This window comes from Bufo gargarizans, chromosome 4 (assembly GCF_014858855.1).
Source record: "Bufo gargarizans isolate SCDJY-AF-19 chromosome 4, ASM1485885v1, whole genome shotgun sequence".
Taxonomy (NCBI): Eukaryota; Metazoa; Chordata; class Amphibia; order Anura; family Bufonidae; genus Bufo; species Bufo gargarizans.
In genome coordinates, this window is record NC_058083.1 from 387,706,170 (window position 1) to 387,733,237 (window position 27,068).

General features: G+C 44.9%; 1 protein-coding gene across 6 annotated transcripts in view; it reads left to right on the forward strand.

Annotated features, from left to right (window-relative positions):
* The first annotated feature begins 1,148 nt into the window (after nt 1-1,148).
* The window catches only part of MAP4K3 (mitogen-activated protein kinase kinase kinase kinase 3), a 275,619-nt gene continuing 249,699 nt past the window's right edge, over nt 1,149-27,068 (forward strand). For all 6 annotated transcript variants that reach the window (XM_044291852.1, XM_044291853.1, XM_044291854.1 and 3 more), the window contains exon 1: nt 1,149-1,419. In XM_044291852.1, coding sequence (XP_044147787.1) covers nt 1,324-1,419 — 96 coding nt within the window. In that variant the 5' untranslated portion in view covers nt 1,149-1,323. The remainder of the gene's footprint in view (nt 1,420-27,068) is intronic.

The window sequence follows — 27,068 nt, forward strand, 5'->3', positions numbered from 1 at the left end:
AACCTAGGTGCATCTTATAGGGCAAATAATATGGTGACTTGTGTGTAAAAGTATAGCTTGTGGCTCCTGGTAGTCATACGTTTTTTTTTCTGGCTCATTGTGTCTGTAAGGTTGGCCACCCCTGATATAGACCAACAGAATAAGCTCGTTGAGTCATTTTTAGCAAATAATGAGCATCACAAAAACAAAACCTGAAAAACCAGGGCAATAGAAATGTTTTTTATTTATTTCACCTGACAAACATGTTTTTCCTATTTTTCAATACAAGTATAGTGAATTATATGGTGCCATCAAAAAATACAACTTGTCCCGCAAAAAATAAGCCCTCATAGGGCTGCGTGAAGAGAAAAGTAAAAAAGTTACGGGTCTTGAAAAGTGAGTGGGAAAAAGCTAAAACGAAAATTTAACGGGTTGGTGACCCGTTTTTCTGCAGACTTGACTTACCTGATCCCCGCTGCTGTATTCTGACTCCATTGCTCCGGTTTGGGCACCGCAGGTCTCGGGCTTGCTTGGGTCAACATTCAGTTTGATGACGCATGCAGCAGGGGTGACGCATCATCCATGCATTACGTGACCCAGTGAAATGACGCATGCATGACATGTCACCACTGTGGCCTGTCATTGGGGGCTATTTATCAAAGCTGGTGTAAAACTGGCTTAGTTGCCCATAGCAACCAAAGGAGCTCTGAAAAATGAAAGGTGGTATCTGGTCGCTACGGGCGACTAAACCAGTTTTCCAATCACTGCGGTGGAAAATGAACCGCGCATTGATGCAGGAAGAGCCCAGAACTGTGACACCTGGGTGGAAGCGATGGAACTGAAACCTGGGGGGAAGGGGGTGTCAGGTAAATATGATCACCTCTGGTCTAACCACAGGGGGGGCTGCAGAAATGGTTCTGAGGGTACTGTTATAGCTATTGATATTGGTGCTACAGAAATAAAAACTGAAAATGATTCTAAAGAACATAGCCAACATAAAATGAAATGTAAATATATTCAGAGTAACGCTATTTACTAAAGGCATAGGTGTGAATACGCCCCCCGGGTCTCTCTAGCAGTGCACTCTCGGCCCGGTGCCCTCCTCTACCTCCTCCTCTCCCCCCACCCCTGGCACAGGCCTCTGCCCCCGCACTGCGCCTGCGCACAGGCCCGGCTCGGGAGCCATGTTGTGGGATCTACGGGGCTTGAATTCTGCTGTACGTCTTGTGCTGTGAGAGGCTCCGAGGCCGCGGCCGACTGCTGTGCGAGCTGTGAACGGAGGCCAGCTGCCCTGAGCCAGCCCGTGAGAGTCAGCGGGGTCCGGGGACCCCCCGGGCGGCCACCATGAGCACAGGCTGCGACCTGTCCCGGAGGAATCCGCAGGAGGATTTCGAGCTCATCCAGAGGATTGGCAGCGGCACGTATGGGGATGTATACAAGGTAAACAGAGCCCTGGGGAAGGGGCATGACGTGGTGCCAGGCAGTGCCAGGATGTGCTGAGACAGGCATGTGACAGTCTGAAAGGGGTATGACTGTGCCAGGGCTGCGGATGGTGAGTGGCGGGCATCCTGTATAAGAGACTGAGACTTGGAGTTGCACAACTTTCCTTTCCTCCTCATAGGTAAAAGCTGGAGGACTGCTGCCATGTGTGGGGGGCTGGCATATAGATGGCCAGTTGGCACAAATCAACATGTCGGTCATGTTTACCCTGACATCTGGCAGTGGTATTGACTCCATCATTTGACATTTAGAGGGTCATTACCCGCTGCTGTTGATTTCTATGGCGTATGATATACGTGATGGCATCGCATCACCACAAAGTTGCCGACCTCAGCGCAGTATGGCGGTATCTGGCCTACGGTGTTCGTTTAGTACGTGTCGCCCATGGCAACCTGATTGATGTGATTGATTGTGCTAGGATTAATAATGGAGGCCCTCTCCTTGCCAGAGGTCTTAGAGGCCTAGTGCTTGTGATGACGAGGTGGAGGCCCGGTGCCATCTGCACGTTCCAGGTACTGCGTATGGGTTACAGTATGGACAGGATGAGGGTAGTAGTCCTGCCTAATATTATGTAATCGTGCTGTCTGTACGATGCATCATGTGGTCCAATTCCAGAAATACTTGTGATGTTTATGATGAGTCTCTTTGGCCGGTGTGCCAGTCTTCTGTGTGGTGCCAGCTACAGCAAAAATGCATTTTTTTTATTTTTTATGTTGCGGCCCCACGACCGCTATCTGGGTACGGATACTACTCCTGTCACATTCATGCACAGTTTGGGGAATGCTTATACTGTACATAAATCATTGCCGTTAAAGGGGTGGTGCCACACATGACACTTACCTTTATGTGTTTCATAGTCGTCTGACCTCTGTTAGCACCAGCGACCATGAGAATGGGGGTCCGCAAGCAATCTGCAGCACAGGGCATAAGTGTATGATCGCTGGGGCTCTGAGTGATCACAAGAACATGGGTCTGCAGGTGCCACCGAACGGCCCCATGAGAATGCAGCAGTGGTGCCCAGGCGAGCTAACCCCACCCCATTCACTTCAGCGGGGGTGCGAATGCGAGTCCACTACTCCATTCACTTCTATGGGACTGTTGTGACTGTAGCTGGCGGTCCCATAGGAGTGAATAGAGCAGTGGACACACATTCACCACCCCATTCTCATGGGGCAGTTTATTGGCATTTGTGGACCCCCGCTCTCGTGATCTCTGGAGCTCCCAGTGGTCAGACACCCAGCGATCATGTACTTACCCCCTGTCCTGTGGGTAGGGGGTGTAAATGTAGTGCCACAACCCCTCTGAAGGAGTTACCTGCAGTTATTAGGGTATGCTTATCATCCCAAAAAGTGAGAGCTGCACCCAACGCCTCCCACAGATGGCAGCTAACTGAAGGGGGCTCTGAGCGGCAGAACTGCCTGCGAACGACCCCTGGTGATGTATTCCCCCATCGTCTGGTGATTGCCCACCGCAGTGTGAACAGAGCCCAGCATGGGACAAGGCTGTGGCAGATTTGAGCTCTTATGCAGCTGTCAGAGTTGTTTTAATAAAAGTTAGACATTCCCTTTAAGCCAGTGTTTTTTATTGAATCTCTGATATCGTGTGCCCAGCTCCTTTTGGATCCCTTTAAGGCCTCATGCACACGATCGCTGTTCGGGTCCGCATCCGAGCCACCGTTTTGGCGGCTCGGATGCGGACCCATTCACTTCAATGGGGCCACAAAAGATGCGGACAGCACTCTGTGTGCTGTCCGCATCCGTTGCTCCGTTCCGCGGCCCCTCTAAAAAATATAACATATCCTATTCTTGTCCGCGCTTTGCATGGGCGGCTTCCGTTTTTTGCGGATTGCAGACCGCAAAAAACGGAACGGTCGTGTGCATGAGGCCTTAGCCAGTAGTATAGACTCTCTGTACAGGACTATAGTTACAGAAGCCTTCGAGTCAGGTGCGCTGACATTTCTAAGGCTACTTTCACATCTGCGTTTTCAATTCCGCTATTGAGATCCGTCATAGGGTCTCAATAGCGGAAGAAAGCGTTTCAGTTTTGTCCCCATCCGCGTGGTGCGGAGCAAGACGGATCCGTCCTGACACACAATGTAAGCCAATGGGGACGGATCCGTTTTCTCTGACACAATAGAAAACTGATCCGTCCCCCATTGACTTTCAGTGGTGTTCATGATGGATCTGTCTTGGCTATAGAAGACATAATACAACCGGATCCGTTCATGACGGATACATGCGGTTGTATTATTGAAACGGAAGTGTTTTTGCAGGTCCATGACGGATCTGCAAAAACGCTAGTGTGAAAGTAGCCTAAAAAGTATAAGAGCAATGGGGTCAGGTAAGAGGAAAGTGCCTGAACTTTTCAGAATCATGATTTTCTCTACTGTTTGGAGCTAACTCTAAGGGGGTTGTCTGGCGGGTTCCATTTGTATCAAGAAGGCTTAAAAACCATGTAAAATAACAAAATTCATACTCTGCTTACCAATCCCCAGCTTTCTGATGTGTCTGGGTCCACCACCAGTTTTTTCTTGTGGTCCCTCTCGACACGCAGAACATGACTTCTCAGCTAAGCAGTGGCTGGGGACAGTCACCCCTGCAGCCATTGATTGCCTGAGTCTGGTTCCTGTGTGTCAAGAGGGACCAGCAGGGACCGGAAAGCGTGATACCAGGAGTGGGATTTGGTAAGGTGAGTCGGACAACCCCTTTTCTAGCTGCTACCATTAGCAGTATCTAAATCAGCCCTCCTCTCTCCAGTTCGCTACTTTTCCTACTGCCCGAGCTGGACTCGGGCAAAACAGTTAGGTGGTTAAAGGTTTTTTTGGGGTGTTTTCACGATACGTCATCAATATCAGATCTTCGGGAGTCGAAACACCCCCACCAATTAGCAGTTTGAGAAGGCCATCTCACAGTTTAGCAAGCACATCGCCGTCCATTGGATAGTGGCTGTGCCTGGCATTGCAGTTTAGTCCTATTCACTTGGACTGAGCTGGACATAGGCCATGTGACTGATGAATGTAATGTCATTGGCCTAGGAAGATTCCCCAGCGCTTGAAAACTCTCTTGATACAGCTGATTCGCGGGAGTGCCGGGTGTCAAGACCCCCTTGATCTGATATTTATAACCTATCCTAACAACAGGCCATCAATATCAAAATCTCAGTCAACCGCTGTAAATGGGTTTCCAGGCACGATAAAAAATTGGTGGCATAAAATGATAAATATTCTCCCTCACTGATCCCCAACTGCTGCCGCAGTCACCTCTGCTCTCCACTTCCTTTCCTGGCTTGGCATTTCAGATAAGGCCTGCTCAGACTGAGGCAGATCACCGCTAGGGCCAGAGAGGGGCTGAGTCGGCCTTATTTGGCATTTCTTGCATCCAAGACCGGACAGGAAGTGGACAGCAGAAGGGACTGAAACAGCTTCTGAACGGTAGATCTAGGGGATCGGTGAGGGTGAGTATCCGTTCAGCCCACAAATTTATTGTGCTGGAAAACCCCTTTAAGGGCATAATTGCTATGCGAGTAGAATAAGAATTTTCATATAGCGTATATAAAAGCTTGGAGGTCCAAACCTGTAGGAACAGCAGCTCTTGAGGCATAGAACGTTCTTGGCTGTGATTGAATGTTCCAGATAGGAGTCATCATTTCAGTCACGGTTATGATATGACTTGTGCTGAGGACATGTGAGCATAGGCAGTGCCTACAGGAGGAAGGTACTCTCATAATGTTTGCGCCAATTATAGAAGTAATAGAAGAATTACCGGTACTGCAACATCCATGTCCAGACTACGTGCACATGTTGTCACCATACTTTGGTTCCTTGGCCTATATGACTATTAAGCAATGCTTGAAGTCATGATCAGCAGGTCACTATGATGGCTCTCCTTCTCTCCACTCACACAATGTGATGGGCAGTGGCATTCTGGAAGATTACATTTCCATGTACCTGATTTGGCTCCCGAATGTCATAAGTTATAAGGGGATAGTGCCGTAAAATTCTGATAATCTGGCACACGGACCACTCTGTCCTTGTGTCCTTAGCTGCTCATCAAGGAGCCTAGACCTGTGCGACCTTAAGTCTCTATCTGACAAATTCCTGTCTGGTCATCATAGAACTGTTTTCGGATGACTGGTCAACAGATTTTTACTGTGTTTAGGGAAGTGCTGGAAAAACGTAGCTCCAGCAAAGGTGGAAGAAAAGTCTTTGTAGTAATAGATGTTGATGTGGAGTAAGGGGGTGACATGTGAGCCGTGTACACACGGTGCCCTGACATGGGACTAGAAACACGAGCGCTGTTGTTGAAATCGATGCTGGCACATAGGCATGCAGCTGCCAAGTCTTACACTCATGCTTGTCTTATTTACTGATCTTTAGGAGCAGGGTTTCTAAATAGCGGTCTGTTGTAGCTACTTCTTTAAAGTAAATATATATATTTTTTTAAGTTTGGACCCCAATTTTTGGATGCCTCGTAAAGTGATATTCCAATCAGGCCTGATTCCCCTCTTCTGCCGTTCCAGCAGTGCTGGGGTCCTCACTATGCTCCTGATCTTGTCCTGACACGGCAGGAAATGGCTGCGAGTGCCTCTCAGCCAATCACTGCCTGTAGTGATGACCCGCCTCAACCAGCGATTGGCTGAGTGACATTAGAAATCATTTCCTGCTGTGTTGAGACAGGAAGTGGAGCGCAGTGGGAACCCTGGCACCATCGGAATGACATCAGAGGGGTAAGTATAAGCCCAGTTATTTGCAGCTCATACTCCTTTACCAGAACAATGGAAACAATCCTAGAAATCCTTCAAGAAACTGTCTTAGGCTACTTTCACACTAGCGTTTTACAATTCCGCTATTGAAATACGTCATAGGATTTCAATAGCGGAAGAAAACACTTCAGTTTTGTCCCCATTCATTGAACTGAACAAAACGGAGTGCACCAAAATGGATTCCATTCCGTTTGGTAACGTTTTTTCTGTCCGCAATGTGGTGCGGAGCAAAACGGAAGTCAATGTCAATCCGTTTTCTCTGACACAATAGAAAACAGATCCGTCCACCATTGACTTTTAATGGTGTTCATGACGGATCCGTCATGGCTATAAAAGATATAATACAACTGGTTCCGTTCATGACGGATGCATGCGGTTGTATTATTGTAACAGAAGAGTTTTTGCAGATCCATGACGGATCCGCAAAAAACTTTAATGTAAAAGTAGCCTTATTTACACCGCCTCCTAAAAAACCTCACTTCAAAGCTGTCTCTGACTAGGTGGATGCAAGATATCCCCCCCTTCCCCTTGCTGGTGATGTCTGTGGGTGCCATACTAGTGGTCCTTATACCTGGATCCACGGCTGTATGGGCTTCCTACATCTTCCTGTATATTTATATAGCACTGCATAGCAGTTTTTCCCAATCTCGTTCACTTTACTGCTACTGTAATATGCTGCCATTCTTCTGCGTATCTGCCCCTTGTGGTCTTAAAGAGCACCTGTTTCCCTATACCTTCAAGTCCATCTAAATGCATTGTTAGATGTACACTGGTCCCTGAGTGATACGCTCTCAATCCCTTCCTGATTGTTGCCTACATTCTGGAGAAGTTCTTCTTTTTCTTATGTGCAGATGAACTGGTCAGTGCAATGAGAGCGTCGCCATTGTTGCTCTGAAAGCTTTGCTTCTTTCTCCTGGGCTCTACCCCCTCCCCAGCTCCCAGTGACTGGGCCTGGTCGCATGCACAGTACAGATGACTTCTCTGGCAAACAGGGCTGTACTGTACAAAGCAATGGCGCACATGCCACAACACAGGGCCAGGCAAACAACATTACTACCTGTCACTCAAAGATAGGAGCAAAGTGAGCCGGTGCAGTTGAATCGCTCTGCCGAAGAGTTCACCGTCGATAAATTCTCAAGAACCAGTTGATTTGGACGACACACGTTTCTGGAGCGGACCGATCCTTTCATCAGGTCCAATTCAACACTGATGCTGAACCGGACCTGATAAAGTATGGAAGAGGACTAAGAATTTTGTGAAAGAGACCCAGCATTTAGAAGGTATAAAAGGCTAAGTGGACATCTGTCAATTAGCCAGAAAAGAAGGTGGCTACTCAGACCGTCTCAGCATATCCATGCTTTGTGTGTCTCCTGCAGATTACTGGAGGTCCTAATAACTTTGGGGATCCTTTTTTCACATAATGAAATAAAAAAAAAACGTCCAGCTCTTTGAAGATGCCTTTCATGGCAAAGAGGGTTTTGGCTTCAGTCCCCCCTCCTCAGGGATGTTGTGATTAAAGTGAATCTCCAGTTTCCATGGTAAGACTCTGTGAAGTAGGCTGGTCAGCAGATACAATGGAAACATTGAGGGACCTGTACAGCACGCATGCAAGCCACATACAGATGCTAAGGTGGGTTATCCCAAGAATCCTTCTGCATTAATAGAATTCACTAATGCATCACGAGGTGCACCTCAGCTCTGTTCATTTTCTGTGGGTAGGCAGCAGCTCAACCCCCACTGCTCAAGAGCTTAGTAGTTCAGCTCTTTAGGACCCTGCCCCCCAACCTGCATAGAAAATAGTCGCTCCACATGCACAGCCCCAGTGAGCCATCTAATAAAAAGCAATATGGTATGTACTGAAGACCCACAGGTCAAGTGGTGGCCTAGAGAGAAGGGAAGCTTCTGCCCGATGGAGAAGGTGGACCCACATTTCCAGCAAAGAGGAAACTATAGTGGATGCCACCACTTGACGCTCATGTAACACATCTAAGTGCATAAAATAAGTTTTTAATAGATTAATATTGCTCGTATACTTACCGTAATTATTAGTATTCCATTGAGTTAAAACATTACTTTTGTGAGCCAACACCTTTCAAGGGGTTTTCCAGGAGTTAAAAGGCTTTGTGCAGGCCATGTATATTGATAACCTATCATCTGGATAGGTCATTAGTATTTGATCGGCAGGGGTCCAACACCCGGCACCCCCACCTATCAGCGGTTTTAATTACAAGTACTTGCTGTATTCAAGCGAATGAAGCGAGTACATGTCAGTACACTGCACTGCCGAAACTTCTGAGATGACGGGCATGGGTGATGAAGAGGAGGTAAATGTTGCATGGAGCGCTGCCTCCTCTTCAAACAGCTAATTGGCGGGGGTGCCAGGTGTCGAGGTGTCAATATATAACGCCCAGAAAATCTCTGTATAGGATAAGTTGGGAACCTAGTCTTACAAGGCGTCTATGCGAGTCGCTGTACTGCAGCCTCCGTGCGGGCTACGTCCTGTGTTCGCAGAAGGTTGACTAGAAGATGCCTGTATGACAGGTCTGGCCTGTCGTACACATGAGCTATATTTATGATGCATAACATCTGGCTAAATAAGGTGTTACATAAGTCGCTGCTGCTTATCCACACCTTTTATAAAAGTACTGACAGGCTGTTAGATAACTAGGAGAAAAATGGCAAAATACACTGATAAACATAATGTAAGCCATTGGGAAATATTGTGCATATCATGAAGAGGATGACTGGATCATTTTTATCTCCAGAAGAAAATCTTAATGACCAAACCCTGTGGTGATCAGAACATGGCCGCAGACCACAAATGTGGCCAAAGTTTCAATAAATCTGCAACATCTGGAACAATAATAATAATAAGTCCATGTATTGTAATCTTCTGTGAGATCTTTTCTTAGGGTACTTTCACACTTGTGTATGATGGTGCCTTCACACATGGCAGGAAAATCCACCAGAAAATACTCAGTTGCAGAATACTTTTGTTACAAAGCAGAATGTCGTAAACAGTTACCAGATAATTACATTAATTACAAGTAGAGGAGGCCTAGTCAGAAGGAGAGGCCAGAATCCCATGTGTCACTGCTCCATTCTTCATGGGAGGATGGTCATTGTTTCCAGGAACCAGCTGGAGAAGGAGATAAAGGCACAGAGGAGCAGCCTGCTGCGGCCTTCCCCGGTGTCTCCTGTGACGTACTTCTCATGCTTGGTGGGAATCTCAGTTCGCTGTAAGACTTTGCTGCCTGCTCCTAAGTTGTCACATCACTCTGTAGATTTTCATTTGGTTGTCCTCTTATTCTTACAGTTGCCTATAATATTCTTCTTCTTTATAATGCATTATGGGACATCAGATGTACCATTTCCTCACCTATAAATACTAGTATTGTGTGCATTATTTATGTAGTTTTTTTTTTGTGATAAATATAACATTATTAATCTGGTACATTTATTCATGTGGGTGGGTAGGACAAAGCTCACACAGGATATCAAGGCAACCTTCACCTTCCAGAAGTTGCCATGCACATTGCAATATATTATGGACCTGTATTAAGATATGAGCACACGTAATAGATTTAACGCAGTTCTTCAAGGAAATTTGTAGTGGCAAATCTACATCAAATCATGAATATTCAATATGGAAAATGGTGTGGATTTTTTTTTGCAGACTATTTTCTATCTGAATTGCAGTTAAAAATCAAATCCATTACGTGGGGATGAGTCCTAACAATCCATGTGTTGCTGTTTGATGATTCTCTGAGGCAACATATTCATAAGCGTGGATGGAGTTTGCAATTTATTTTTGGTTTATTTATTTTCATGGCATCTTAAAAATAAAAACAGCCCGTGTTCCTCGGTATAAAATTAGATACACATTCCTGGCCACTTCCAATCCTTGACCAGACCAGAAGTGGCTTGGTCTCAGGACCACTGTGACATTAGCCTCAGCAGTATCATGCTAGAACGGCACGTCACTAGCTGTGGGTAGGTATTACAGCTGCAATCCTGTGGAAAAATGACAGATATAGCCACATGGTGTGGGAACCAGTGCCCACTCATGACATATATATCTGTGTCTTCCTATTATCCATAGAACCATAAAATCACCTTTGTTTCCACTATTCTTACCAATTTGTTATTGTATTTGCAGGATTTTTGGACTATAAGACTCACTTTTTTTAGCAGGAAAAATCTTGCTTAAAAGTGCCTTTGAGTCAGGGTGCTACAGCATTGCCAGACCGCCCTGACTGCTTTATTAGGCTACTTTCACACTAGCGTTCGGCTGTCCGCTCGTGAGCTCCGTTTGAAGGGGCTCACGAGCGGACCCGAGCGCTTCCGTCCAGCCCTGATGCAGTCTGAATGGATGCGGATCCGCTCAGACTGCAAGCAGCGTTCAGCTGTCCGCCTGTCCGTGCGGAGGCGTGCGGATCCGTCCAGACTTACAATGTAAGTCAATGGGGACGGATCCGTTTGAAGATGCCACAATATGGCTCAATCTTCAAGCGGATCCGTCCCCCATTGACTTTACATTGAAAGTCTGGACGGATCCGTCCGAGGCTATTTTCACACTTAGCTTTTATATGCCAATATAATGCAGACGGATCCGTTCTGAACGGAGCCTCCGTCTGCATTATTATGATTGGATCCGTTCAGAACGGATCCGATCGAACGCTAGTGTGAAAGTAGCCTAAAAGGGGTTCTCCAGGAATTAAGGAAATTAAAATACCTAAATTTTACTTTATAATAAACATTTTCTAATATCTTTCATTAGTTATAATGCTTCGTTTTGTTTAGTGAGCTATCATTAGGAGAAATAAAATGGCCGCTGTCCTATTAGTACACACAGAACCTGGTCTAATTACACAGCAGCACAAGTTACTTCAGAACACTGAGCTAAAGAACTGCCCCATCCTCCTCTCTGGACTGCTTGTCAGGGATTGTGAATACACAAGTCCACACGGCAAAATCTGCAGCAGAAAAATTTGTAGTAGATTAGTGGATTACTAGCTGAAAACAGGTCTTTTTGGGGAACAGATTTCTAATTTGGTGGTGGATTATTGGTGTATCACAAATGTTTTAGAAGAGTATTGAGGATTTGGTAGAGTATTCAGAAGAGATTCTGCCAGCATTTTTCACCTAATCGTTATGCCCTACCATGTGATAGGAGTTAGCTTACTCTAAGTGGAATACCCCTTTAACTTAGCCGGTGCTTTCTCCATCACGGCACCAACTCACAAGGAGGGGGAGGGAGCACTCTACCTGTGTCAGATCAAAAGGGGAAGGGGGGAACTTCCTGTACCAGTAGAGGGATTTAAATTGGGCCATTGTGCAGTTTTCAGAATTATAGGGGGTTGCCTGAAATTTTGATATTGATGATCTATCCTCTGGATCATCAATATCAGATCGACAGGGTTCCGACTGCTGATCAGCTGCTTGAGGAGGCCACCGTGCTCCATTGAGCACCGTGGCCTCTTCCTAGGCCAGTGATATCACGTTCATTGATCACATGGCCTAGGTGCAACTCAGTCTAATTCAAGTGAAAGGGACTGAGTTGCGATTCCAACCACAGACGCTATACAATGGACAGCGTTGTGCCTGGCAAGCTTCGAGGAGGCTATGTCGATAGTTGGAGCACCGTGGCCTCCTCAAACAGTTGATCAGTGGGGGACCTAGCTATCGGACACGCGCCGCTGGGTTATTGATGACCTATAATGAGGATACGTCATGAGTATCTGAATTTTGGAAAACCCCCTAATTGTTCTACACGAGCTGAGCGCAGGCTGTGGGAAAATGTACTGAACTGTTCTCCCCGGACTCAGGCAGAAGTGGAGGGGGGAGGGGCTGCTTTAGATGCTGATATCTCCTGAATGGTAGCAGCAAGGAGCGTAGGTCTGGACTTGTTTGAAAGCTGCTATTCCAGGTTTTCAAGACCAAGCAAAAGTCCAAACAACAGAGGAGATACCACTGTTAGAAATCGAGTCGGGAATAATTGCAGGTAAAACCTGCTTTTACTAACAGCGATTTCTAACAGTGATATCTTCCCCAGTACTGAAGGTAATGTTGGCATTCTGGAATGTCAGCTTTCAAACAATATAATTATTACTTTCACACTAGCGTTTGGGGCTCCGCTTGTGAGTTCCGTTTGAAGGCGCTCACAAGCGGCCCCGAACGCATCCGTACTGCCCTAATGCATTCTGAGTGGATGCGGATCCGTCCAGACTTACAATGTAAGTCAACGGGGACGGATCCGTTTGAAGTTGACACAATATGGCTCAATTTTCAAACGGATTCATCCCCCATTGACTTTCAATGAAAAGTCTAGACGGATCCGTCTGAGCAACTTTCACACTTAGAATTTTTTCTAAACTATAATGCAGACGGATCCGTTCTGAACGGATCCCATCGTCTGCATTATAGGAGCGGATCCGTCTGTGCAGACACCAGACGGATCCGCTCTGAACGCAAGTGTGAAAGTAGCCTAAACCCATATCTCTAGCTGGTACCAAACCAGAGATATGAACTGCTAAAGCAGCCGCCTCCCCTCCCTTTCAGTCTGGAGGAGGAGGGAGCATTTTCAGAGCTGACAGGCTGCAGGAGGAAATAAAAAAAAAAATAGAAACCTGGCATGATCATCAGCGTATTGACTCGCAAAATTAAGATATGTTATTTTTACCACACAGTGAACACCGTAAATAATAAATTCCACAAAATAACATTGCTTTTTTTTTTTTTTTTTTCCCCCCCCCTCAAAATAAAATAATAAAGTTATTTTCTACACTATATATACCCCAAATTAGTTCCTAAAAATCCTGCAAAATAAAAAAAGAATTTAGAAGAAAAAAGTTATGACTTTCCTGCTACCATTCAGGAGATATCCGCATCTAAAGCAGCCCTTCCCTTTTCCAGTTAGCTACTTTTCCCACTGCTGGAGCTGGACTTGGGCAAAACAGGTGGTTAAGTAGGCCTTGAGACATGCAGCGTTTTCTTATGTGGATTTTACCTTTATAATTGGAGGGATGAGATCTGCAGCAAAACTGCATCAAATCAGCATCAGAAAACATAAAAGCCACAAAAAATGTGATAAATAGTGCTTATTTATGTGTGGTTTTGGTTCAGATTTCATGTGGGTTTCCTGCACCTAAGGCTAGATTCACACAGAGTAGCCACCCTGAAGATCGTGACATATGGCCAGATCCCTGGAAATGCGCTTTCCATGTAGCTTCACTTATCTTTCAGAATTCCTCTGTGAACACTCAGATTTTTTTTTTATCTCAGAAGTTTTGATTTCAAGCGTATACTTGAAAACTGCAGCAACCCGCGTCTCGCCACAGATCAAACATTTCTGTGTTATCTGTACGTATTGTAAGTTTAGTGTTGGCGCTCTCGGATGCTTCGTGTGTTCAGACTTGATCAGAGGCTTTGCAGTGATTGATAGAGCAGCATTTCTTGGCTGCGTTTCTCGGGAAGGAATTTTATCGCACAAGTTTGAAAGTTGACTTGACATTCAGCTCTGCTTTTCCTGCCTTGTTTGGAGCCTAATATGATTCTATATCTTATATGACTTGGCTCGCCTCCTGCTAGGAGAGAATAGTTGTTTTTGAGTTGTTAAAAAACTGAAAAATGTTTTATTGTGTAAGCGGTTTATCAGTGATCCTGGTGTTTACCAGTAATACATTACCAAAAAGGGTTTTCTGCTGGAATGGATTATCGCTTCAGACCCCATCAATATTGTCACATTTTAACAATATTTTAGGAACAAAAGCTCATAAGAATCACATCCATAGTATGCAGGCTTTATCTCACCTACATAGCATTAATCACCAATATTACCTTATTGTGTGTAAGCTGCATTTACATGTAAGTTTTGCCAATCACAATCAATGCCTAAAGCATACCTTAGTTTTAAAAGTTTGCATAATGTATAACTATAACTGTGAAGGAATGTTATGTTTGAGCTTCCCTAATGGTGTTTCAGTCATATTATTCCCAGTTTCAGCTGCACTGCTAGATGCATTTCTCTCAGAAGCAGGGACACCTCCCTTCTGCCTGCACTGTACTGCTGACATCCTTTCCCTAGCTTCCCACTATGCTTGTTTTCAGCTCCGGAGATCACAGAACAGATAAGGAGAGATTAATCACACTTGGGGCCCATTCACACGGTCGTATGAACAGGTCCGCATCCGTTCCGCAATTTTGCGGAACGGGTGCAGACAATTAATTTCAATGGAGCCGCAAAAGATGCAGACATTCCCAGTTATTTCAAAGTTATGAATGAAATGCTAGCAGTCTGCAGTAAGGGTACAGAGGTGCAGAGGGGAAGTAACCAGTTGCAGGTGTCTCCCTGCACAGACTCACTCTATCCAATCAGTGTTGCCTGCTGTGCAGGTACACACTCCCAACTGGTTACCACCCCTCTGTACCCTTACTGCAGACTGTACCCATACTGTAGAAATAATAAAGGAACAGCACAACATAGAGTCATAAGAATAGATGCTGCGGAATTGTTATTACATAGGGAATGCATGACGCTATTAAGACATGTCAGGAGCGGTGACAGGTCCTCTTTAAATGATGTGATTTACCGTAATATTTTGCTATTTGCATCATTCGCTATTAAATGAAATTGTGTGAAGGTACAGTGACTTTTTAAAGGGATTGTCCACCTTTTAGATACTGATGACCTTAGTATAGGTCCTCAATATCAAATCTGTGGGGGGAAGCTGTTAAACAGGTTAAACAGTCTGTTTCCAGATGCCTTTCTTGAAAACACCACCTTGACTTGTATGGGGTCTGCCATGTTGTGAAATGGACAAGATAGGACATGTCCTATTTTTTTTTTTTTTTGACTGCCGGTATTCAGTCTGTTAAAAAAACTGAAATGCGAATACAGCCATAGATGGTCTTTTTTGAAAAAGGCCATTAAAAGAACGGCCATCACGTTGTCAGGTGAGAAGACCTAACAGTGGACAGAGCTGGAAGCTGAAGGCTCCGTCCACTGTGTAGTCGCAGGTTGAAGTGAATGGGAGGTAAGCTACCTACATACTACACAGTGACGGATTCTTTTACTTCTGGCCCCATCCTGTTGGCAGCTGCTTCAAACAGCTGATTGGTGGGGTTGCAGGATGTCGGACTCCCACCATTCTGATATTGAGGACTTATCTGAAGAATAGACACATATGTGCAGGTGCAGCACTCAATGGTCCATCCTTGTTGTAGGGAGTTGCAACAGCTCCGCACCAGCCGTGGATCCAATCAGCCAGAAAATACGTGGAAATCAAATAGTGGTGGCAGTATCTCCCATCATTCCATCTTTATTAGGACTTCACAGCATACGAAAAAACAGCAACGTTTCGGCTGTACAACAGCCTTTGTCAAGCATAAAAAACATATGGCAGAATTGCATATAAATACCCACACCCAAGACCACCCACAATCGTCAGTGCCAATTAAAAGTAACCATACACCAAACCACATATCCCATTAGATCACTTAACATATCCTAATCAGTCATCACCTGTAGTTGCCCTCGCCTTATCACCAATGTTTTCTGTTGTGGTCCGTGTCCTCAATACCACACTGTGCATGTCCATGTATCGGCTGGTCCCGCTCCACGTCACACATTCGTGCCCGGAGCGAAATCCCGCGATAGCAGACGTCAGCAACCAGCTGACCACAGCATCACAGAAACTCTGCCCCGCCCGCAAAATCACGGAGCTAGGCGTTGCGTTACCTAGGGGATACAGAAGCGTCAGTAAGTTGGTACCGCGTATGGATCAAACCATAATTCTAGGCCACAGCTGAAAAACATTGGGACAACGTATATGATCAATATCTATAGCATAACACAGTGGACATTGATCAAATCATAAATACAGTACAGGTAGCTGGCGTCCTATCCTATCATCAATCAGATTATGCGCCATATAAAACATATTGCACTGCATCAGGCAACCATATGTACAGGTATATCATCTATGCATGTAGAGATATTAAATGGTAATGTATGATATACTCAAATCTGACCATTTATAGTTCATAGCATGGGTGGGACCTCAGCCCCCTATAGAATAGAATATCCTAAAAACAATTGCTACGGTATATATAACACTGGTGTGGATCATCCACCATCCTAGTCTATACTGGCTACATTAAACTCTAAACTCAGCCCATAGGGCTGTAACGATCTCAAAGTATGGATCCATTTTAATTCCTTTCTCCTGAGTAGTTTGTTTTTACCACCTCCCCTCCTCACTGACCCCACATATCTGAAGAATAGGTCACCAGTTTCTAAAAGGCGGACAACCCCTTTAAGCAGGCCATAAACCAGAGAGCTGTTGACTGAATGGGGAAAGCCAGGCACCTTTGGCAGCACCTTATCTCCCATGAGAATAATTGATTGGGCATGTTGAAATCCAAACATCTGCTTTCATTGGAGAGTTGGACATACATATTAGGTCAATACATACCCCTACATATTGGTAGAACGGCCTGATCTCTTCTAACCCTCCCTTGATCCCTGCAAATGATCGACGCATCACAAATAGGGGCTCGGCTTTGGATGAACTTGACCATAATTCTGAGTAAATAGAACAACACCCAGCAAAGTGGTATTCCTATGGCACATTTACCGGGTATGCCAAATATGCCATCTCTAAGACCCTCACCTATCAGAAGAATGGGATCCAATTAGCCCTCAAACCCCCCCCCCCCCCCCATTCACTGATTCAAACTGACCGCTTTGCCTGCAAAATAAGTCACTGCAAAATTTCAGATTGGATCTTTCCATAGCTCCCAGACTTCAGTGATAAATGGTGTGCCATAAATGTGGAAGATTGAGTATTCCTTTAATTTAGTGATCTAATAGGAGAAGTCTCTTGATACAAAGTAGTGTTATTAAAGGGGTTGTGCAGTGCAAAGATATTGATGAGCTAGCTGCGGGATAGGTCATCAATATCAGATCTGAGGGGGTCTGACTCCCGGCACTTCTTCATTGACTCCTATAGGTAAAGTACCTGGTGTAAGTCAGCGGTGCAGGCTCATCTCTTTCTGTATCTTAGGCTACTTTCACACTAGCGTTCGGGCGGATCCGTTCTGAACGGATCCGCTCATAATAATGCAGACGGAGGCTCCGTTCAGAATGGATCCGTCTGCATTAAAATGGCAAAAAAAAAGCTAAGTGTGAAAATAGCCTCGGACGGATCCGTCCAGACTTTCAATGTAAAGTCAATGGGGGACGGATCCGCTTGAAGATTGAGCCACATTGTGGCATCTTCAAACGGATCCGTCCCCATTGACTTACATTGTAAGTCTGGACGGATCCGCACGCCTCCGCACGGCCAGGCGGACACCCGAACGCTGCAAGCAGCGTTCAGCTGTCCGCCTGTCCGTGCGGAGGCGAGCGGAGCGGAGGCTGAACGCCGCCAGACTGATGCAGTCTGAGCGGATCCGCTCCATTCAGACTGCATCAGGGCTGGACGGCTGCGTTCGGGTCCGCTCGTGAGCTCCTTCAAACGGAGCTCACGAGCGGACCAGCGAACGCTAGTGTGAAAGGAGCCTTATAGATGTCATTGAAGAGGGCTACGCACGCAAAAGGTCTTGCCCAGACCCTAGTGAGACTTGAGTTCTGGTGAACACATTTCAAGTATTTTTGGCATATCTTGTAGATGCTTCTAAGTTTCTGCTCATGTGTCTTGTGTCCGCTATTCAAAATGGAAGCCACAACGTCAACATTTTGATGTCAAGAATATTGCTGCTGCCTCCAACAAAAATAACACAGACCACAGACTAGGGATCGACCGATATTGATTTTTTAGGGCCGATACCGATAATTTGTGAACTTTCAGGCCGATAGCCGATAATTTATACCGATATTCTGGGAATTTTCATTTTTGAAAAAAAAATAAAAAATTCCCACAAATCTGCAGAAAATTAATGTTTATTGTTAATGTGTATTTTTTTTTTTTTTTGTAAATCTTTCTTTTTCATTTATATTTAATATTTTGGTGTTTTTATTATTTTTTTTTGTAACTTTTTTTTTTTACACTAACTTTTAGCCCCCTTAGGGACTAGAACCCTTGTCCTAGTCACCCTGATAGAGATCTATCAGGGTGAATAGGAGCTCACACTGTCCCTGCTGCTGTGTGCTTTGTGCACACAGCAGCATGGAGCTTATCATGGCAGCCAGGGCTTCAATAGCGTCCTGGCTGCCATGGTAACCGATCGGAGCCCCAGCATTACACTGCGCCACCAATGAAGCTTAATCCCACATTTATTCATATACAGGAGGCGGGAGCTGGCTGCAGGATCACATAGCCGGCTCCCGACCTCTATGAGCAGTAGCTGCGATCCGCGGCACCTGAGGAGTTAACTACCGCAGATCGCAGCTACAGCTCATAGAGGCCGGGAGCCGGCTATGTGATCCTGCAGCTCCCGCCTCCTGTATATGAATGAATGATAGATTAATCTTCATTGGTGGAGCAGTGGCCATAGCTCCTCCCCTCCTCCTGTCCCCTGTCCTTACATTGGCGGCAGCGGCAGGAGCAGCACAGGGGGAGGAGACACTGCTCCTTCTCCCCTGTGCTGCTGCTAAGGGGAACACTGAGAACGCTGTCAGCAGCGCGATCTGTGTTCCCCATACACTATCGGAATATCGGCAAAATAGATGCCGATACCGATAGCGTTCAAAATCCTGAATATCGGCCGATAATATCGGTAAATCCGATAATCGGTCGATCCCTACCACAGACTAAGGTCTCATGCCGTCCGTGTGTGTTCCGCAGTTTGCGCAATGGAAAATGCCGCCCATAATAGAAATGTCTATTCTTGTCCAAAAAATTGACAAGTTTTATTTTTTATTTATTTTTTGCGGCCCCAAGGAACAGATCAACGGATGTGGACAGCGTGCAGAGTGCTGTCCACATCTTTTGCTGCCCGAAGTGAATGGGTCCGCATCAACCAAACCACGGTCAGCCATGAGCCCTCAGACTTAAAGGGGTTATCCTCTGGGTCCCGCACCTACAACGAGAACGGAGCCGGGGAGAGTTGTGGCTGGAGGACCCAGAGTTTCCCAGGGTCCGTCCACCACCATGCACAGCTCCCCACCTCTCCCATTGAAGTGAATGGGAGCGCACCGCGCATGCGCGGCCAACGCTCCCATTCATTTCTATGGGGCCGAAGGAAATAGCCGAGCCAGCGCTATTTTCGGCGGCTTCGCATGCGCAGTGCGCCGTTCTCCTTGCAACCGAACAACGTTATAGATGAGGAAAATGGTAAAATAAATTGACTTCCATAATGGGGAGACCCCCTTAAATGGGGCTGTTTGACCCCATCATAATGAAACAGGACTTTTTACTCGATTTGTATATGCTGAATTTTTTTTTTTTTTTTTATGCAGCCATACCACAGCTAGTTGCCTAAAAGTGATGAGTGGGTTTAGAAATGCAGTGTGGGTAGAGATGTGGTTGCTTTCTTGGAGCCGTGAAGCTGCGGTTAAGCAGCTCCCCGCAGGCAAGACATTCCGAAGTACAACGCTGTCTGTATCTCGCAGACTTGCTGCGGGGTGTTTAAGGACAACCATGTTCACCTGCATACTTTTCTAGCCAGAGCTCTTCTAGTTGCTTTCTTATATGCACTGTATAGCACGCTTTACAGGGTTGACAAGGCCTTAATGGACGGAGTGTTCATTTTATGTAGGTCACATTACGGTACATTAAGAACTGCAATGTGTGGATCCTGTGACTTTGTCCATCTGGGGTAAACCTCTGATGTGGCCATAGGCTGGCTCTATATACGTCTTATGGGAATATGGTGGGCATTTATCAGTCGGTATACTTTTTTCACTGTATAGAACAAAGCTAGTTTACCACGTTTTCCAACGCAGAGGGTCACCGTAAACAGTATAACTCACAGCAGCGGTCTTTTGTAATGGAAGTCTTTGAGCGTTGTATCCAAATGCCGGAACTAGACAGCACCATCCGTGGTGTACTGGTTGGAGTTGATTGCTGCTCCAGTTGTAGTGAGTGGCAGTTGCGTTGTAGTTCCCAGCACCAGCTTCGTCCACTTTACAGTGCATAGAGCTGGGTACTTCTGGGGCCGAATCTACAAGGTAACAGGTGATTGGCAGGGGTGCAGGGTATCGTACCTGATCTGAAAAGGCGGTGCAGTTCACCTGAGCAGGAGAGGAACGTGTAATTACACTGCACCACTGCTAGATGGCAGGCATGTAAACATTGAAGAGGACGCAACGCTTGCATGAGCCCCACAGCCTCACAACTCCCAGCACCCCTACCAATCAGCTGCTTGAAGAGGCCAAGGTGCTGTTGCGAGTTCTACATCCTGTTCATTTACCTGAGGATAAGTCATCAACATCCTGACTCGGCACGATGTCTTGGCTATATTTTCCCTACATCACAGTACAGGGGCTTGTGATCAGCCGAACATTTATTCCTGGCTATTGCCCCTTTTAGACTTACCGATCAGTCTACTGAGTTGCATCTCTAATGCCGGCAGCACACCTCCCCATGGAAACGGAACGTTCAGCCAACAAACAATGTCAGTCTGTGAGAGGAGAGGTTTGATTGAACAATCTCAAGAATAATCGTCATATGCCTCCTAATGATTGCAAAGTGAAACTCCCCAAGTATCCGAGCGCTATTCTCGTTTAAGAAACATTTATGGCGTGTGAAGTAAAGTTACCGGAACAAGTATACCATTAAGATAATTAGGAATCCTGGGTGATTTCAGCTCTGGAGCTTGCAGAATATTGAATGCAGCTCTGCACTATAATGCAGGCTATATGGCTCAAAGCAATGTATTTACAAAGTTGCTGTACCTAACTTTTCGCTTATATACAGTCAGGTCCATAAATATTGGGACATTGACACAATTCAAACATTTTTGTCTCTATAAACCACCACAATAGATTTGAAATGAAACAAACAAGATGTGCTTTAACTGCATACTGTCAGCTTTAATTTGAGGGTATTTACATCCAAATCAGATGAACGGTGTAGGAATTACACCAGTTTGCATATGTGCCTCACGCTTGTTAAGGGACCAAAAGTAATGGGACAATTGGCTTCTGAGCTGTTTCATGGCCAGGTGTGTGTTATTCCCTCATTATCCCAATTATAATGAGCACATAAAAGGTCCAGAGTTCATTTCAAGTGTGCTATTTGCAATTTGGAATCTGTTGCTGTCAACTTTCAAGATGAGATCCAAAGAGCTGTTACTATCATCAGTGAAGCAAGCCCTCATTAGGCTGAACAAACATTTTGGAACATTCTTAAAAAGAAGGAATGCATCGGTGAGCTCAGCAACACCAAAAGACCCGGAAGACCACGTAAAAAAACTGTGGTGGATGATCGAAGAATTCTTTCCCTGGTGAAGAAAACATCCTTCACAACAGTTGGCCAGATCAAGAATATATGGGGTTCGGACCGCGCTTCTGGTCCAGGTCAGTATGCTAGTTCTTAATCCTTCTTACTTCCTTGTTTGCAGAGAGAGCCGAGGGCTGCAAATATCCCTCTAATAGATATCCTGCAACCAATGGATTTATAATAGTGTGAGTCCCACTATTGGCTGCCAATGGAACTGGTTCTCTTGTATTTATTGATGATGTGACTGCTGACAAAAGCAGCAGGATGAATTCTGAAGTGTTTCGGGCAATATTATCTGCTCATATTCAGCCAAATGCTTCAGGACTCTTTGGACGGCGCTTCACAGTGCAGATGGACAATGACCCAAAGCATACTGCAAAAGCAACCAAATAGTTTTTTAAGGGAAAGAAGTGGAATGTTATGCAATGGCCAAGTCAATCACCTGACCTGAATCCGATTGAGCATGCATTTCACTTGCTGAAGACAAAACTGAAGAGAAAATGCCCCAAGAACAAGCGGGAACTGAAGACAGTTGCAGTAGAGGCCTGGTAGAGCATCACCAGGGATGAAACCCAGCGTCTGGTGATGTGTATGCGTTCCAGACTTCAGGCTGTAATTGACTGCAAAGGATTTGCAACCAAGTATTAAAAAGTGAAAGTTTGACTTATGATTATTATTCTGTCCCATTACTTTTGGTCCCTTAACAAGTGGGAGGCACATAATCAAACTGTTGTAATTCCTGCACCGTTCACCTGATTTGGATGTAAATACCCTCAAATTAAAGCTGACAGTCTGCAGTTAAAGCACATCTTGTTTGTTTCATTTCAAATCCATTGTGGTGGTGTATAGAGCCAAAAATGTTAGAATTGTGTCGCTGTCCCAATATTTATGGATCTGACTGTATACTGAAAAATGGTCTTCAAATAACTAATTGCACCGTTGGGTCACAGTGTCTATAAATAAATTATTATTTGTAGATACGTTTTGTGGCTTTTCGCATCCAGCAAAGAAATATGCAGTTTGGACATGATCCAGATTTTGACTGCTTAGTTTTATTATCCTCCCATTGTCTGACATTACTTACCGTAATTAGTTTTAAGCTACTCCTTATTTAGGAACTAAATCTCCCCAAGTAACTATTTTTGGGAGAACGCCTATTAGTGGGATGTTAGACCTGGCACACCTCAAGCAATGGAAAATGAATTGTTAAAAGGCGCATTTGACACACCTCTCGCATGGGAAGCTGCTCCCAGCTACTGATTCTGTTTCAAAAGTGATGGAATGCGTTTACATGTGCTCCATAGTTCATGCCTATCATGGCTTTCTGTATGTCAGGGTTAAGAAACCGGACAAACTGCTATACACAGTGCCTATGGGGATGTTCACCCCTTGGACTCATTGTTACAGTGGTTGAGATTGTGGATGGCCAAATAGGTGGACTTAACACATGTTCTGTTGACCATCAGCTTTTCTTTATGACACAGACACATGTCACAGGTATCTGTGAGAAAGCTACTCTTCCATGTTGGGTTTTTCAAATGTGATCAAGTCCTGTAGCTGAGAAGACCACAACCTTGAAAGACCAGCAATGAACGTCAGTTTGTTCAGAGAAAGGCTGTTTTAAGCTCTTAAAGGGATGTTCTCATCTCAACCATTCATGGCTTAGTTTGGAATATGTGTAGCATGGAGCAGCCAGAAGTAGCCAGGATTTTGGAAACACTGTATCTTAGTCCGCTCAACCCTTTCTGTAAACTACTGGCAGCCGTATACAATGTGTATTCCAATTTTGGAATATCCCATGAATGTAACTGCTCATACCCACCAATGTTAGGGTGCCCGTGCTGCGAACAGTAAATGGTTGTCTCCAATGCACAGGCACTGGCTGTGGTGTGTATTTGAACCCATTGACTTAAATGGGTCCGCAAAATACAGCCATAGATAGGAGATTTCTTATCTTTTGTGACATGGACCCAAAAGTCCATAGAAACACTTAGTAGTGCTTCAGTTGGCTTCCGATCCGTGCCTCTGTTCCGCAAAAGATAGGACTTGTCCTACCTTCGACCACTTTTTGCGGATCGCGGACCCATTCAGGTCAGTTTACGGTCCGCAACATGGGCACAGGCCCTTTACGTCTGTCTGCTTGAGCCCTAAGACTCACCCAAGGCCTGTAGTTTGCACTAAGGGTTCTCCTTCAATTTTGTAGTCAAAGCAGATCTTCTGGTGTCTCTCCCTCTTTTTCCTTTTGGGGAAATTGAAGGCACCAATACACTACGTGCAGAATTATTAGGCAAATGAGTATTTTGACCACATCATCCTCTTTATGCATGTTGTCTTACTCCAAGCTGTATAGGCTCGAAAGCCTACTACCAATTAAGCATATTAGGTGATGTGCATCTCTGTAATGAGAAGGGGTGTGGTCTAATGATGCATAATTATTAGGCAACTTCCTTTCCTTTGGCAAAATGGGTCAAAAGAAGGACTTGACAGGCTCAGAAAAGTCAAAAATAGTGAGATATCTTGCAGAGGGATGCAGCACTCTTAAAATTGCAAAGCTTCTGAAGCGTGATCATCGAACAATCAAGCGTTTCATTCAAAATAGTCAACAGGGTCGCAAGAAGCGTGTGGAAAAACCAAGGCGCAAAATAACTGCCCATGAACTGAGAAAAGTCAAGCGTGTAGCTGCCAAGATGCCACTTGCCACCAGTTTGGCCATATTTCAGAGCTGCAACATCACTGGAGTGCCCAAAAGCACAAGGTGTGCAATACTCAGAGACATGGCCAAGGTAAGAAAGGCTGAAAGACGACCACCACTGAACAAGACACACAAGCTGAAACGTCAAGACTGGGCCAAGAAATATCTCAAGACTGATTTTTCTAAGGTTTTATGGACTGATGAAATGAGAGTGAGTCTTGATGGGCCAGATGGATGGGCCCGTGGCTGGATTGGTAAAGGGCAGAGAGCTCCAGTCCGACTCAGACGCCAGCAAGGTGGAGGTGGAGTACTGGTTTGGGCTGTGGGGCCTTTTCGGGTTGAGGATGGAGTCAAGCTCAACTCCCAGTCCTACTGCCAGTTTCTGAAAGACACCTTCTTCAAGCAGTGGTACAGGAAGTAGTCTGCAAGGTAAGGTAAGAAAAACATGATTTTCATGCAGGACAATGCTCCATCACACGCGTCCAAGTACTCCACAACGTGGCTGGCAAGAAAGGGTATAAAAGAAGAAAATCTAATGACATGGCCTCCTTGTTCACCTGATCTGAACCCCATTGAGAACCTGTGGTCCATCATCAAATGTGAGATTTACAAGGAGGGAAAACAGTACACCTCTCTGAACAGTGTCTGGGAGGCTGTGGTTGCTGCTGCACGCAATGTTGATGGTGAAAAGATCAAAACACTGACAGAATCCATAGATGGCAGGCTTTTGAGTGTCCTTGCAAAGAAAGGTGGCTATATTGGTCGCTGATTTGTTTTTGTTTTGTTTTTGAATGTCAGAAATGTATATTTGTGAATGTTGAGATGTTATATTGGTTTCACTGGTAAAAATAAATAATTGAAATGGGTATATATTTGTTTTTTGTTAAGTTGCCTAATAATTATGTACAGTAATAGTCACCTGCACACACAGATATCCCCCTAAAATAGCTAAAACTAAAAACAAACTAAAAACTACTTCCAAAAATATTCAGCTTTGATATTAATGAGTTTTTTGGGTTCATTGAGAACATGGTTGTTGTTCAATAATAAAATTAATCCTCAAAAATACAACTTGCCTAATAATTCTGCACTCCCTGTATAAATTGACAATAGTTCTGACAATTTCTGGCAGATAATACATTTTGTATATTCTTGAAATTAACCTCTAACACAGTGGTTCTCAACCTGGGGGTCGATCGGCCCTTTCCGGGGGGTCGTCTGAGGCTTCCTATTGTGGGTCGCCCGCACAACGGCAGCGGCCCCTTAGCACTGCCTGTGCTTGAAGGAGCCTGACGTCTGGACAGGTAAGTCGGGCCGCCTGTCTGCTGAGGTCCGAGTTTTTTCGTTAATGACACAGCCGCTGAGCACCACTGCCACCAATGATTTAATTGAGACTGGCTAATTTTATTTTAATTATTTGGCTGAGCAAGGCTTAATTTATTTGGGGGGACATGACGTGCCGCTGATTTATTTATTTGGGGGACCCTGAGCACTTCTGATTTATTTATTTGGGGGAAACCTGATGCACCACTGATTTATTTATTTGAGGGGTACCCAACATTTTGTCTTTGTGATTAATTACTCTGCTTTAATTATGTTCAATTTGTAGCAATAAAAATACATCCTGCATATCAGATATTTACATTACAATTCATAACAGTAGCAAAATTAGTTATGACGTAGCAAGGAAAAAAATGTAATGGTTGGGGGTCACCACAACATGAGGAACTGTATTAAGGGGTCACGGCTTTAGAAAGGTTGAGAACCACTGATCTAACAGATGAATATTTTTCTTTCTTTCTTTTTATTTTTTTATTTTTTGTGCCATGTTTTTGCTCTCTAAATCTTATTGGTTGCTACTGGAAAAATAAATGTTCAAATCTTGCTCCTCATTTTCCGACTACTCTTAGACCTCTTTCACACGAGCGTGACGGATTAGGTCCGGATGCGTTCAGTGAAACTCGCACCATTTTGCAAGCAAGTTCAGTCAGTTTTGTCTGCGATCGTGCTCAGTTCAGTTTTTTTTTTTTTTATGCGTTTTTCACACGCGTGATAAAAAACTGAAGGTTTACAAACAACATTTCTTAGCAACCATCTGTGAAACCGCATTCCATCCGCACTTGCTTGTGGATGCAATGCGTTTTTCACTGAAGCCCCATTCACTTCTATGGGCCCAGGGCTGCGTGAAAAACGCAGAATATAGACCATGCTGCGTTTTTCACGCAACGCAGAAGTGGTGCGTGAAAAACCACGCTCGTGTACACAGACCCATTAAAATGAATCAGGATTCAGTGCGGGTGCTATGCGTTCATGTCACGCATTGCTCCCGCGTGAAAAACTCGCTCGTGTGAAAGGGGTCTTACTTGAAATCCAATTTCCTTAGCTGCAGTCGTGGCTTTAATTCGGGCATGCTGGTCTAGAAGAAAAGGCAGCATTTCCAGGTTTGCTAAGATAATTATAGTCATTCTGCTGAATTGAGTTGTTTGGACAAAGCTACACGGGTATTTAAGAAAGCTAAAAATGGTCTTCTGCATCCAAGTCTGTCATTTCTCGTGGGCTGCATCCCACTCGTTCGCTTTGTGATTTTAATTAATTATTTCTCCTATGGACAGTTTTTAAAGAAAATGGCTTTTTAGTTTGCCTGTCTATGAACATGTTGTGGTTCCACAGGGCATCTTCACATCTGCTTTAAGGGCTCTGTTTGGGACCTCTGTCGCAAATTCCACCAAAAAAGCAGAGTCCTGTACGTG